Here is a 16,131-nt window from a genome sequence, read left to right as displayed (position 1 = left end):
ATCTTTTCTTTTTTTTTGTCCGTCTTCATCAATGATTTTCATTTGTTTTCATTCTTTCGTTTGTCTTTTTCTTGTATTTCCTTTTTCTTTCTCTCTTTTTATGTCAGTTCTCGTTACTTTCCCCAACATTTCTTCCTGCTTCCTTTCTTTTTATTATTTTCTTTTAGCATTTGCTTATTCCTTTAGTTTTTACTTTCCTTTTCAACTCCCTTTCTTTCCATTTTTTCGTTTTTTCATTCTTCCTTTCCTTCTATTCCATCATTCCTCCTTCTATTCCACCATTCCTTTCTTCAATTATTACTTCTTTTCTCCTTTTGTAACTTCCAATGCTTGACGTTTTGTAAACATCATCTAATGTTAGAGTGATTTGTAATTGAAACCCCCGAAACTTCAGAATTTCGAGTTGTAATGTCACATTCCGCCATTTTGTAAGTCGCGCTTAGAAGATGACTCAGTCGAATTCGAGTTGATTCAGGTGTCTTAAGAGACGGTTAAAACGGACACTCATCACGTACACACAAACTGACAGAATAAAAATCTGCTTAAGTTTTAGTTTTCACAATGATTAAAATATTTAGTCACTTGAAACTGTTCACTATATTTGATAGGCCATTTCAATGTCAATTGGTATGCCGTATTAAAATGTTTTTTTTTTCCTAAAGCTTTAGAGTTGTAACAATGCAAATGCTTTTGAAAGAATATATTTACAAAATTGAAAACAACTAAATATATCAACAACTTATTTAATTTCACAAAAAAAAACAACAAAAAGGAAAACAAAAAAATGTTTATTTTTGACAAGGATTAAAAAACTAAGCTTGCTAGCCTGTTTAAATTAAAAACTTTTGCATCTTGTGTTCTTGACATAAGAATGCCAAGTTGCTCGAATGGCGTGCTTAAATATCATACGCATAGAGAATGAAAAGAATAATAGCACATTAATAATAATAACATATGAATAATAATAGCATAAGAATAATAATAGCATATGAATAATAATAGCATAATAATAATATATTATTAATAATAGCATACGAATAATAATAATAATATATTATTAATAATAGCATAAGAATAATAATAGCATATGAATAATAATAGCATAAGAATAATAATAGCATATGAATAATAATAGCATATTTATAATAATTGCATAGGAATAATAATAACATATGAATAATAATAGCATATGAATAATAATAGCATATGAGTAATAATAGCATAAGAATAATAATAACATATGAATAATAATAGCATAATAATAATAATATATTATTAATAATAGCATAAGAATAATAATAACATATGAATAATAATAGCATATGAATAATGGTAGCATAAGAATAATAATAATATATTATTAATAATAGCATAAGAATAATAATAATAACATATGAATAATAATAGCATAAGAATAATAATAGCATATGAATAATAATAGCATAAGAATAATAATAATATATTATTAATAATAGCATAAGAATAATAATAACATATGAATAATAATAGCATAAGAATAATAATAGCATATGAATAATAATAGCATATGAGTAATAATAGCATAAGAATAATAATAACATATGAATAATAATAGCATAAGAATAATAATAATAATATATTATTAATAATAGCATAAGAATAGTAATAACATATGAATAATAATAGCGTAAGAATAATAATAGCATATGAATAATAATAGCATAAGAATAATAATAGCATATGAATAATAATAGCATAAGAATAATAATAATAATATATTATTAATAATAGCATAAGAATAATAATAACATATGAATAATAATAGCATAAGAATAATAATAACATATGAATAATAATAGCATATGAATAATAATAGCATATTTATAATAATTGCATATGAATAATAATAGCATATGAATAATAATAGCATATTTATAATAATTGCATATGAATAATAATAGCATATGAATAATTATAGCATATGAATAATGCTGGTGTATAAACGAAGGAAGACAAATCACATTTACGAAAGTATTTTCTTTTTTTATTTTAATTCAGTTCTTAGAGATGAAGCACCCCGATCTAAGGTTTTATTAACCTATTTAATTTATATCTTCGGGTTATTCTTGTTTATCTAAGAAAAATAATAACACAATAATACGTATTTTAAAGCGTGATTAATTTAAAAAAAAAGTTAAGTAAGAAAATACACATTAGCCCAATTAGCTGGGAGTGTACCTTAATCGTTAACCCTACATTTGTCCCAGGGTATATTTGGTCTCTTCAATTTTGCTTAATTACTCATAATTCCTAGTTTGCAACTTATTTATTTTCCTCCATCCCAGTACTCTCCTTACTCAGTGAGAGTATAGGACAGTTGTATCTCAGTTTTCGTTGGAGGCAGACGTCACTTTGTCTTTCTGAGGTATCCAGTCACCCTCAGCTGACTAACGTAGGTATGATTTTATGATTGAAAATTTTTTGTATTTTTTAATTACGAATAAAAATTTGTAAATATAAGCGCATATTATGCATCGTTGGGCTACTCTGTAATATTTAATATGAAATTATTATGTTTTCGTATTTTCTTTATCGTAAGTTTTGATGAGATTCTTATTTATTTACAATTTATTTCTCTTGCAGTCTGTTGTATCGTGGGTGAGAGATATTGTTCTTATAACGGCAACCGTTATAAACGTATATATTTTATGCATTGTTGTTTAGCCAAGGGATATAATATCGACGTATAAACTGAGTTATGTTGTATCAGAGTTATCACACTGGTATATATTACAGTCTATATTTATATAAGATATTATTTTTTTATAAGAAAAATAATATATGCTTCAAACGTTTCTTTCTCCAAGAGTTCTTCTATCTTCACTGCTGAGCTCCGTTATGAAAGATGAAATGACAAACACCAAAACTGATTGAGACTTTTGTTCTTTCTTTTATGAAACCATAGAACAACATTTTATATTTTTTAAATATAAATTTATTTCAGCTGTATCAAATGGTCTTCATTAAGTCTGCATTTCGTGTCTACATGCTTGTTCTTCACAATCTCGCTTCCAGGCTTGAAGCACGTCCGTTCATTTTCGTGACAAAACTCGAGCTTAACTGCTTTCTCTATCCTTCCCGATCTTGACCTTACTTCCGTTACGTCATCATTCAAAAAGCACTTATATCTCAACGTGCGACCTTTTCCCGTATGCATATCTAAGGTCATTTTATTTATTTAATCTAGCTAATTTATGTGAACATCCTCAGCTAAAACCCATTGCTATGGATAGATAGATAAATAGATAGATAAACGCATAGATCGATAATAACTTATTTCACTTTTAACAATGTTATTATCAAACAATTCTTGTAACTATCAACTTAGCTAATGTAATGTCTTTTTTCTTAGTTTTATAATTTATTTTATTGCATTATTTTATATTAATATCAACAAGATACAAGTGATTCAAACTTGCAGCCGGGAATGTAAATATATTCTGAACAGCCGGATGATTATATTTTACAAAATAACACGAGTAACATTTTTGTATTAGGATGCGTAAACACTCCATTAGGCTAAAAATGTTTCAAACACCCAGGTGACTAACGCAGGGTTAAGAATTAACTGAATTGAAAATAACAATGTGTTACGTTTGAATAGGATATAACTTGTATTCAGATTACCACTATAAGATTCCAAAATATAATCAACAAATATTAAGTTTAAAAACTGCATGTCTTTATCTGATGCACCTATTATTTTTATAAACAAAACAGTAGATTTATGTATGCATGTGTCTGTGTGAAAATATTTAACCGATAAACTCTTAAATATCTGATTACATAACACTGAAATTAACAGAAAATAATAATTATATAACAAGGATGATTTTTAATAAGTAAAATCTTTGTTTGGCTGAATAACGTATACAGAAATATCTCGGCAAGTTGAAATGCAAAATGCTTATTTCAACTTACCGACATTTCATTAGTTTTACGCATGCGCAAATTTAATCATAGTTAGAAGTGTCTAATTTCAAATCTTTCTCATCGATCTATCGATAGCTCAAATAGTAGAGAACGTGACAGGAGCATCAATTGTTGTGGTTTCGATTCTAGCCGATGACACCCAAGTCATTTTTTAAAAATCTGAAATCAGCAGTATATAATAGCTGCAATATAATATTCAATAGAGAATTAGCTCTGTAATACTAAGTATAAAATGTGCGTGAATTAAAATATATTTAAGTGTATTTTACGATCGCCCCCCCCCGCGCTAGTTTTTTAATAACTAACAAGAAAACAGGAGAATCAGCCAGTCGAAATGAATCATTTGTAATCCGGAGGTCGGCAGTTTGAATCAGCATCACTGCACTTTACGTTTTAATATTTTAAACGAGTGGAAATAAAATCATTTGTTGTTCTCGGCATTTTTGTAACTCACAAGAGAGTATTTGTAGCTTATTTGGGTGGTGGATGTTCATGACAAAATTTACCTTTGTAAATAATTTACGTTTCCAAATCAACCTTCAAAATACCCAAAGTACTTTCTGTTACATTTTTGCGGGTGCATTTATTAACTTTTCTTAGATTATATTCCAAGATCAATAAGATACAAATGATTCAAACTGAACCAGCAAGATAACTATATTTTGTTAAATAATAACACTAGAAACATTTTTGTATTGGGGTGTATAAACACCACATGGGACGAACCATGTTTGGAACACCCAGGAGACTAACGCAGGGTTAAGAATTAACTGAATTAAAAGAATAAAAGGTTTTATGTTTGAATATGATACAACGCCTATCCAGATTACCACTCTAAAATCCCATACGTGATGAAGTATCTGTTTTAACTAGGCACCGCCAAAACTGGAGGGGGGGCAGGTCAGTACTTTTTGACGGACCGTCTTTTTAAAAATCTACCAAAACTCAGGTAATTATTCGATCAATACGAAATTTTCAGCGATTATTAAGAGAAGAATGAACTTTATAACAGTGTACTTATTTTTCATAAACGATATTTATGTATATATATTTTTTTGCTTACCCCCCCTTGTTTTGAAGTGGGAACAAATATGCTTAAAATAATCATCTGAAACTGAAAAAAACATATTGTGTTGTTGTAAGGGACAGAATAATAGATTAAAAAAAATTGTTTGCATACCTTATTTTGACGTCTGAATATCAGAACTTCGATTGTGTTTAATTATCCCGCTTTTGAGTTTTGAAGTGTGAAATTCGGTGAATATGTTAAGTAAAATAATTAATTTAAGTTAAACAAAAAAAATTTTTTAAAAATATTTATACGGAAAAAGCCATTTTAAAATCTTTGATAAATAAATTAACAATTTTTTTAGCGAGCCGAATAATGCATGACCATTATTAAACAGGGCATGCTTTGAAGAATCGATACAAAAAAAATTCGGTAAATATTGTGCCCTTTGTGTTAAAAATAGCATCATTTTTTTCGATCCCGTTTGAAAACGTTTGCCGCCTTTCGACTACGGTGGACCAAACGCGCTGAAATAATTTTTTTTTATTCTGCTTTAAATTGCCCCCCCCATTTTGGGGAGCCCGACCCCCACACACATACACATTAAAATCCAAACTCATACAAATGGTCACCCATCTGGTACTGGCCAGCCTCAGCTTAATAATACATTGAAATTTTCGTCACTGAAAAATAAGTTATTTTGGCCTGTTTGGTCTTCCATAGTTTGCTTCTTATCAAACGCAAACGTAAACAGTGTCAATTTGAACTCTAGATTGACGCGAAATAACTGGTTACCTATATGAATAAGTGGAATTATTTGAAATCCAGGTACTTATATTATAATATTTTTGCATATTCTCTTAGAAAATCATCCTAAATCTTAGTTAGACAATAAATAAATAAATTATTTCAAAAACCTTTTTTTTTTTTAAATATTTATGTACGTTTTTTGTGCAAGACAAAAAATGTCAATTGTTAACTTTTTGGGAAAATTTAACATTTAAAATTTAATTAAAAATAGTGGAAAAAGTTTTACATTATTCTGTTTTCTATATGATAAAATTCAGGGTTTTATCTTTCTGGAAAAAAAAAAGTTACTCAGAAATAATGGATTTTAATAAATGTAATTTCGTTTTAAAAAACAACAACAACTTGATTTTGCGGCCATTTTTGGCGGTGCCTAGTTTTAACCGTCTCTTAAGACACCTGAATCAACTCCAGTTCAAATGAGTCATCTTCTGAAGAATTGAGAAAGCCGACCCTTTCGCTTCAATCGAAATCGGCTGTGAAATAGCTTCTTGTGGCCACGTAGATCTCTTTCTGGTGCAGGAGTGAATAGTAGACCTCGAGGTATATCATAATGCCGATTGAGAAAACTGTAGGCCAAAAATGAGACAACCACGTAATTGCCGACGTTAAAGAAGAGGTTTAAATGTAGACTGCTACTGCTGCTCCTGGAAATCAGACACAAAAATGCATTGTTTACATATAGATAAGTATCAATATATTTATGGTATAGAATGTAAGTGTGAATAGATGTAATTATAATTATTATTGTTATCATTTTTAGGTGCAATACGAAGACAACGGCGGGAAGTGCGGTGCATGCGGGGATCCGTATAGTGGACCACTCGACAATGAGACTGGAGGCAAATACGCAAACGGCATAATTGTCCGCAACTACACAAAGGGTCAAGTGATGCATGCTCGAGTTAATCTGACGGCGAATCACAAGGGTTGGTTTATGTTCAACATTTGTCCAAGGAACTTGGAGGACACAAAGGAAACAGAAACGTGTTTTAACAAACATCCACTGAAAATCGCCAACACAGACGATGTCCATTTTCAAGTAAAAGGGGAATGGGGCTCAAAATCTATCGTGGTCGCACTGGAATTGCCCCAAAATGTCGCCTGTGATTTTTGTGTCTTCCGATGGAAATACAATGCCGGTAAGTTTTCACTTTTTCGTCTAATTTTAAAATTTTTTACGAACGACTCCCCTCATCTCCAATAATTCTTCAACACGAACTTGAAAATATTAAGAAGACTAGCAGGACCCGCTAACCGCCGTTGCACGGTGGAAGCGTGCCTCCTTTTGAAAAAAAAGTTGGTGTCGTTGTTGTTGTTGGTGTTGTTGCCCAACTTCCAATCTTCTAATGTTACAAACGGCTTTCGGAATAGACATCCCCAACTCCTAATGATAAGAACAGCTATCGGAATGTCAAGAACGGTTGGAGAGAGGTGGTGTAGTAAGGCTACTAAACAACCCTCAGACAGTGTTGCCAACTGGGATTTTAAAAACCCGCTAGATCAAGGAAAAGAAATCTCCAGATAATCGCTAGATTTTTCATTTTTGTCGTCTGAAATTTCAAAAATCGCTAATACAAAACCAAAAAAATCTCCAAAAAAGAAAAACACCACATTTTAACTTCCTACCCTACATAAAAATAATATGAATATAATATAATCAGTATAAAAATGTCCCCTGTTTTCTCACTATATATTTCTGGAATTATATTGAAGCGGTTAGCTCCTCAGAAGACTTTCACAATTTATCAGCTAGTTTTACCTAATTTTCGAAGAGGGTATCTTTTGTTTTGCAAGAAATAAATCCTATAAAAACAGTGGTTATAATAAAAATTAAATTGAAATACATTAAAAATTAAACATCACAATAAAGGTGTACCTAAATATTGAGTATTGTCGAAGAAATTCTCCATAAATAAAGGATGAATTAATATTTTCAAAATAATTTTTTTACAAATATCCGTAAAACATGGGCACCAGATGTTTTTTAACCTTTCATAAAGGGAGATCAGGGAGGGTAGATAAAAATGGTAGAAATGTACCAATGGGGAAAAAAGCACAAGATGAAAGTCTTTGAGAATATATATAAAAGGAAAACATTAAGTTTGTCAATTTAAAAAAAAATATTACTATATTTAAAAGCAAAAGAGGACCTTTTGCAACCCCTCTAAAAATGTGATTTTGTTTTTTTAGGCGATTACATGTAAATATTTTGTAATAAAATATATTAGAATATATAGTGGAGGATAATTTTTCCATATAAATTTCATAAAATGACCCCGCATTTCTAGGATATTCTATTTATTTTGGATAGGTTACTAATCTTTAATATATGTCTAACTCTTCGTCTGACTCGTAATGGAGTAACACCACATTGCTTATCGCTTAAGCATTGGGGACTTTAATCTAGAAAAAGTGTATACAAAATTTTTGACTACCACTAACTCTAAATTTTAGAGTGCAACTCGAACTTACGGTTAGTGGTAGAATAAGTCAAAGAAAAAAAGTGTTAAAAAAAAGAAAAAAGAAAGTTACCGAACGCTAATTAGAAAATGGGGTGAATTAAAAAGCAAGCTCGCTACCGAATCGGCATGATAACTTGTCACTGTAGTTGTCTCAGAATTTCCCGTTATAACGGCTGATCTCGCTCTCTCTCTCTCTCTTTCTGCATATCTCTATCCCAAACTTTCTCTGTCTTTTTCTCTCTCTGTTTCTCTCTCTCTCTCTCTCTCTCTCTCTCTCTCTCTCTTCCCCTGTCTCTGGCTCTCTGTCTCTATCGCTCGCTGATCGGTGTAATCCTCAAGTTCGTAAAAAAAGAAAATATGGTCTAAGTAAATAAATAAAGACAACGAAGACGGGAGTGGTATTCTCTTTCTCTCTCTCTCTGTCTATTGCTCTGTCTCTCTCTATTTCTGTCTATGTCTGTCTTTCTGTATCGCTCTCTCTATTGCTCGCTGGTCGGCGTAATCGGCGAGTTTGTAAGAAAAAATACGATCTAAGTAAGTAAATATAGGCACCAATCGCATATAGAAATATGCAGAAATAACGAAGACTGGATGTAGTAAGACAAAATGTAGAACATAAGGTTCGTAATGTAATGTATAAACATGACAGCGTGATTATAAGTTTCGAATCCTTCGTTTAAAAAGTGTGGAAGTGAATAGCAGAATTACAGAATGTATACTGATCAGCCAATCAGCGAGGGCGGTTCCTTGGAGGGAGAAATTATTTTCTATAAGTAGGAGTATGTGGAAGATATGTTAAGTGTATGTGTTGAGTAAAACGCTAAGAGCGATGAAAACCCAACAGAGTAGGAATAAGTATGAACGGTGGCGGTGTTAAGTCGGAGCGGTGGAAGTACAGGAAAGGTAGAGAGGGAAATTGGAATTATTTTCTCTATAGATGGTGAGATTGTGATCGTAGCTCTCCTCAAAACTAACGTAAGATCTATATCTGCGTATATAATGTCGTGGTAAATTTACATCAGTCAGCTAATACTATCGTCATAATAAATTTGTAAGTGGCCTCTAATGTTGTAAACATATGGTATTTTGGTCCAGAGGGAAAAACTGCGCCTCTTTTATCATATAGGAGATTATATTATAAATAATGAGTTTCCAAACTATGTTATAGGGGTACGGATTAATACAATGGCTTCCAACATACAAATAAAAATAACCCCGATTCAATAAATACATAAAACTATTTCGCCGAAATCATCAGCATAATTATAGAATAAAGGAACATGTATTAAAATATGATTACTACTCCTTATCAATCCGAATATAAAATAAATCTTGGTATTTATTAAAATGCATTTAAAACGCCATGAGTAAATTTCTATATTATATGAAGTATTAACCGAGTTGTGTCATGGAAAGTTCGAGAACTCATTTAGTATGGTTACTGTTCCTATTTACAATGTCCCCCCACAGGACAGAGTAAGACACCAGGGTCGTCTCTTAATGTGGAGAAAAGGAACAAAAATAAAAATTGTCTCAGTCGTGAAGGATTTCTCCTCCACTAACAGAGAACAAGACATTAAAGTGCATCATCTGAAGAACAGATGATTACTGTTATAAAAGAAATATGGACAAAATGAGTGCGTGTGTGTACAGCTTGATATATACATAGCATTACAAACACAAACCGAGATAATCAGAAGAAAACAAAGATGAGAACAACATAAAAAAGAGAAAAGTTCCTGGTGGAGCTTAACCAGGAGTATATACTCAGGGGTGCTACACTTCAATGGCTTAAGAATGGGAGACTTCTATTTGATGAAGAAAAACTCATTGTAGCGAATCAAGATCAGGACTTACTCACAATGGATTACAAACAAACGGCCAGGACAGGTTTTGCCATTCAATGATTGAGAGCCCAAGCCACCTAATGTCTGGATGTCCAATCTTATTGGCAGATGGTCTTTACATTGTCCACCACAACAAAGTATGTAACTACCTCCATTGGAAGATCTGTGAAGAGATGAAACTTGACAGATCGTCGAACATCTAGGAACATGAACCATCACCGATAACATAAACCTGAAAAGTGATGGTGTTCTATAACATGTACATACTAGCGGGCAGATACATAAAAGACAAGACCATCAAGCCTAACATTGTAATACGGAAGAACTGCACTCATTATAGATGTCATAGTCCCAAATGATTTTGGCCTTAATAGAGCTGAACGGGAAAAGATATATATAAACAAGTATTTCATGGTAAACAACTGATGATCCCTTAAAAATAAATTAATTCTGGTACTATAGTGAATTTGAGAGAGCAAGTTGATGCAGTGATTGCAACTGGTCTAACGAATGATAAAAAATATTTTTTGTATAGTTTTAAAGGTTAAAAACTTCCAAGACTATATATATATATATATATATATATATATATATATATTAGCTGTACCCGACCGCGCATTTCTGTCGCTCAGTTTGTTTAAATGGAACGCAAGAAACAAAAAAGACAAATTGTATGTTTCTTATGTTCTCAATAATTCTAGACATAGAATATTTTGTGTTATATAAGGGTCTTATTAAGAGAGAGTCTTATTAAGAGTTTGTTGTTGTGTCTTTGAGAGAGAGATGTTGTAAGAGAGATTGTTCGTGTTATGACGAGATTCATATTTATAAAATGTTCATACTTAGAAGTGTAGATGTGAGATGTAGAGTTCACATTGTAGATATGAGATGGATGTGTATATCAAGACATTTTAAACCACATGATATACAAGACATATAATAACAATTTTCACTTTACCTTTTGGTAGAATTACAACACAAAGACGACGTTTATAAAAACACTGTTGGGTTTATTTCTTCTCCCGACAGGTCGTGGTTTTCATCATCAAGAATTCAAAGCTTCACATTCTTGTTTCAAAAGTGACCGTCTCGCTTCTAGACGTTCGAAACCCAACTGCAGACTATCGTCTGTCGTCCTCAAAGTCCCTCTGTTTCTCCCCCAGTTTTTTCTAAGTTTCTAACTATATCGAGTACTTCCCATTTTCCATGACGTCATACACATGTTAAAACATGTGTCTTCTTTCACATGTTCTGGAAATGCGTATCCAAAACTTTTTCCTTTGTTTACAAAAGGAATTTTAACCTATATTCCCAGTAACCTATATTTCCAATATGTTAAAAACATGTTTATTAAATTATCTTGTAGTTGCAGTCCTCAATTGAATTTTTCATAAAAGAATTGACAACGCACATTCTTTTCTTGAAACTATTTTATCTCTAAGCTAAACGATGGTTTGTTTTCACATTCCATTCCTAATTCTCTCTCGTAATCTATTTATAAACCTAAATTACGAGGTTCGAATTTCGTCTATGCTATTTCATTTTCATTTTAACGAAATCTCTCTATTTTTATACTTACATGAAAAGGGGACATCCCTTATCATGTAACATTTGAAGTTTTCCCCCTTTCTGTTCAAATGTAGACATTGTCTGATTTTCTGACTTATCTATGTGAGAAACAATCAGAATGCAGATGTAAATCACACAATTGTAAAAAAATTGTCCCTGAGCCTGTTAATGATTATGGCAAACGCCAAGCACATTGTAAACTGCAATATCTTAAATTAAAATGGTATATTCGTTTAAATCATTCAATGTACGTATATTACATTTTCTTCCTGAGATTTAAATAGGTGGAAAACATGAGGGTTTAATTTTACTATGGACATGTATGTGAGAACGCGTTGGAAAATGTCGGAATTAAAAAATAGACGATTTTCTTTACGTTTTCAAAAATAAGTCGATGAAAAACTTGAAAAAGAAAATTGCATAAAGAATGAACCAACAAAAACAGATGATAATTTAGAAGAAAGAAAGAAGAAAAGAATGTAAAATGATAAGTTTTAAAACAGGATATAGATTGGCAAACTGTTATTTTTTATTCAAATAATATCCTGTTTTTTTCCATTCAGATAAATATCCTTATTTTCGCACATTTTATAAAGAAAATATATAGCTTTCTAATATATTAAATGAGAATATTCGTTAACATTTTGTGCTTTCTCGTTATTGTTGCAAAATTCGGAAATTGAAATACTGATCTTCAAATTAAACAAATAGTATCTACTGAATTGCCATAGCGCAGTAATGAAAATATCCAAAACTTACGAAAAACGATAAAGTATAAATTAATTCTTCCCAGGAAAATTAGATCATATGGTATCACAGGAAGATTACTTAACATAATTAAATCCTTCTTGAGTAAGAGAAAAATCCAGGTTGTCCTCGACGGTCGTACATCTAAACAATATGATATAAATGCGGGAGTACCTATTTTTTGGACTATAATGGGGTATGATCGCGCACAGTCGGGAGATTCTAGTTATAAACGATGCTGCTAGGAATTGACGAATCAAATCAATTCACGTTCCGCTACTAACCAATCAGAAACCAGAATTGCTCCATAAAAATTTAACTTTTCTTTAGCAACCTCACATATGTTTTCTTCGTGTCAACACGGGAAGAATCTTTTGCTCTGTGGCTTCCAACTCAAGAACTGTCTACTGAGAAGCAATCACCTCCAGGACTTGTGTAGAACAACTAACCATCGGTAACTGTTTTGAAACTAAACATGGCTTACAACTCTTTTGACCTTTATTATTCCTAATATTCATAAATGACATCCCTGATAAAATTGTCTCTGATATGGGTATATTTGCTGATGACACCACGCTCTATAACAGGCACAAGGGGAAAACAAATGAACACATATCTAAGGAATTGACCGACCTCCAATCTCTAGTTGAATGTTTGTTTCCTTCAATAGTTACAAAATACATTCTCTATCACTTATAGCAATGACCAAAGACACATTACCTTAAAGTACTTCTTTTAAACTCCTCGGCCTAACGTTCATAGGAAACTCGAGTTGGAATAATTACATTGAAAGCATTGCCATGGGTGCTGCAAAGAAGGTTGGCTCTCTCTACCGTGCTAGAAAACTACTTACGTATGAAAGTATCCTGTACCTCTATAAGGCCACCATTCGCCCATGTATAGAGTGTTGTTGTCACATTCGGGCGTGGGCATCCTCTACTAATCTTACACTCCTGGACAGGATTAAAAAAGAGTCGTTAACTTGATAGGTTATGAACTAACATCTAGGTTTCAACAAACCGACAGCAGCTAAATCCCAACCTTACACAGTAGAAATCCCTAGGTGTAAGAAAGCCTTCTACTCCAATAGTTTTTTTCCCCAGAACTGCTATACTTTGGAATTCTCTTCCGGGATTCTGCTTTCCCAACTGTACTGACATTCAGAAGTTTAAGTGTAATGTGAATAGGCATCTTGCTACTCATCTCCCTTCATAATATCCCTGCAACTTATGTTCCCTGTTTGGAGTATAAATGAAATAAAAAAAATTATTAAAGAAAATCTTTCGAAGAAATGAGAAATTTTAGCTATTTCTCCTGTGTGTACCTCACATGTCACATGACAAAACAAACATGGCCGAAATCATTTTTTCGCTGAATCATAGTAGACTTAAATAATTGTGACATGACAATGACATAGATAACATCGCTAATTGTTGAAATTGACAACAAATGTAAGTAGTTATCATTGTTTTTTAAAATTAAATATCACCATTTCGGCTGTCGGATTTTGCTACAATAACGAAGAAGCAACCTTTTTATCGGCCGACCTGTACAATGAACATCCCGCATATATCTTTGAGTTCGTTTGCAGAATTCCACTCAGATCCTCGGGATTTTCCGTCAATTATGTTTCGGGCTCGACCGGCAGTAACCGGATTAAGTCAAGCAAAGTAACAGATAAATTTCAAAACAAACAAACCGGGGAAAAATAGAAATAAAATAAATAAAAAATAACAACAACCTACTGTAAAAAAAAGAAAAGTTTGTTCCAATTTAACAGCTAAATCTGACTCCCAAGATCGCCATGGGCATGGAATATGTGCCTACATTAAGGATGGCTTCCCATGTGGCAGGGATATCTCTAGAGAAGATCCTAATTTACCCTATATGTGCTTCAGGGTTGCACTTGCTAACACCACTGCATTTATATTTGCCCTCTATAGGCCCCACAACAGCGGAGTTACTATCTTTAAGAGCATATCTGAGAAAATAGACCACATACTGTTTTCACATCCCTCGGCTAACATCCACATCTGTGGTGACTTCAACGTCCATAACGTGGAATGGCTGACCCATTCAAATAAGACAGATGATGAGGGGAGGTTTTGTCATGATTTTGCCATTGCTTATGACCTCACTCAGATTGTTCGCGAACCCACCCGTGTGCCCGATACACCCAATCAATATGCAAGCCTCTTAGACCTTTTTCTTTCAACTTCCCCTGAGCTATGTTCATGTACCGTTCATTCTCCTTTAGGATCCTCCGACCACTCCGTCGTATCAGTTAAGATAAAAACAAAATGTAAGAAGCCATCAGACGTACCCCTCCACCGTACTGTATACCGATACTCTATGGCTGACTGGGATAGCTTCCGTACATTCATATCTGATTTACCTCTGCACTCCATGTTTAAAAAGGAAGTGTCCTCTATAGTATCAGATCTGACCGAATGGTTAATTGTAGGCATAGACCAATTCATACCATCAAAAAAATTCCAACAAAAACCTAACAGCCAGCCATGGTTCTCCCCAGAATGTGCTGCTGCTATCGCGCACAGAAATCACTTTTTCCATAACTACCAACGTAATAGATGCACTGAGACTAAAGCTGCTTTCAGGACTGCCAGCAACCACTGCAAAAGAGTAATAAAAAATGCAAGAGAGCTATATGCCCAGTCTGTTAAATCCAAGGTAGCTGATCAGCGGCTTGGTTCCCACCAGTTTTGGCAAATAACAAATAGGATCCTGAACAGAAGTGTGCGTTCTATCCCAACCATTATCAATGGACCAGAGGTTATCTCGTCAGCGTCAGACAAGGCCAAACTATTTGCAAAGAACTCTGCAGCTAATTCTACCCTATGCGACGAAGGCCATCAACTCTCCATATTTCCTCCTATAACACAGAACAAGCTAGGTAATATACAAATATCCGTGCATGAGGTCGCCAAGCTAATAAAAAACCTAGATTCCAGTAAAGCAACTGGCCCTGATGGCATCCCAATTATAGTGTTAAAAAAGCTTCAACCAGAACTTGCTCCCATACTTACGAAACTATTTAAGCGCTGCCTTAAGGAGAAGTGCTTTCCGACCCCCTGGAAGACCTCATCAGTTTGCCCTGTATTTAAGAATTCAGGTGATAAGTCATCTCCCTCTCAATACAGACCAATAAGTCTTCTCTGTGTTATGAGTAAGTTACTGGAATCAATATTAAATAGAGAAATAGTCAACCACCTCAGCAGAAACAACCTTCTTAGTGACACACAATATGGTTTCCGCTCTGCAAGATCTACCGCAGATGTGCTGACGGTTATATCCCACAGGATTAGTGAATCTCTTGACAAAGGCTTCCTTTCTAGGGCAATTGCTCTTGACATATCAAAGGCCTTTGACAAAGTATGGCATAAGGGTCTACTTCACAAGATTTCCAGCTACGGTATAACTGGAAATGTTTTCTCAATCATTAAATCATTTCTCTCCGATAGGCTCATAAGAGTAGTGGTAGATGGACAAAAATCGGAGGCCTGCAATATAAATGCTGGAGTCCCTCATGGGTCAATCCTCGGCCCAACTCTCTTCCTGATCTACATCAATGACCTCCCTAAACACATACTTAAATCATTCGTTGACATCTATGCTGATGACACGACCATCTACGGCAACACATCAAAGGCTGTAAATGACGAAGTTCTCTCGGATTCTCTCTCCTCTGATCTCG

General features: G+C 33.2%; 1 protein-coding gene across 1 annotated transcript in view; it reads left to right on the top strand.

Moving 5' to 3' along the window:
- LOC145292849 (uncharacterized) overlaps positions 1-16,131 on the top strand; it is a 73,825-nt gene that overhangs the window by 38,693 nt on the left and 19,001 nt on the right. The window contains exon 2 of the mRNA XM_080138898.1: positions 6,552-6,930. Within this exon, the coding sequence (XP_079995024.1) occupies positions 6,552-6,930 (379 nt within the window). The remainder of the gene's footprint in view (positions 1-6,551; positions 6,931-16,131) is intronic.

Source organism: Euprymna scolopes, chromosome 14, assembly GCF_053919585.1.
Source record: "Euprymna scolopes isolate OS-2025 chromosome 14, ASM5391958v1, whole genome shotgun sequence".
Taxonomy (NCBI): Eukaryota; Metazoa; Mollusca; class Cephalopoda; order Sepiida; family Sepiolidae; genus Euprymna; species Euprymna scolopes.
The sequence above is the reverse complement of the archived record's forward strand: the minus strand, read 5'-3'. Positions and strand labels throughout refer to the sequence as shown.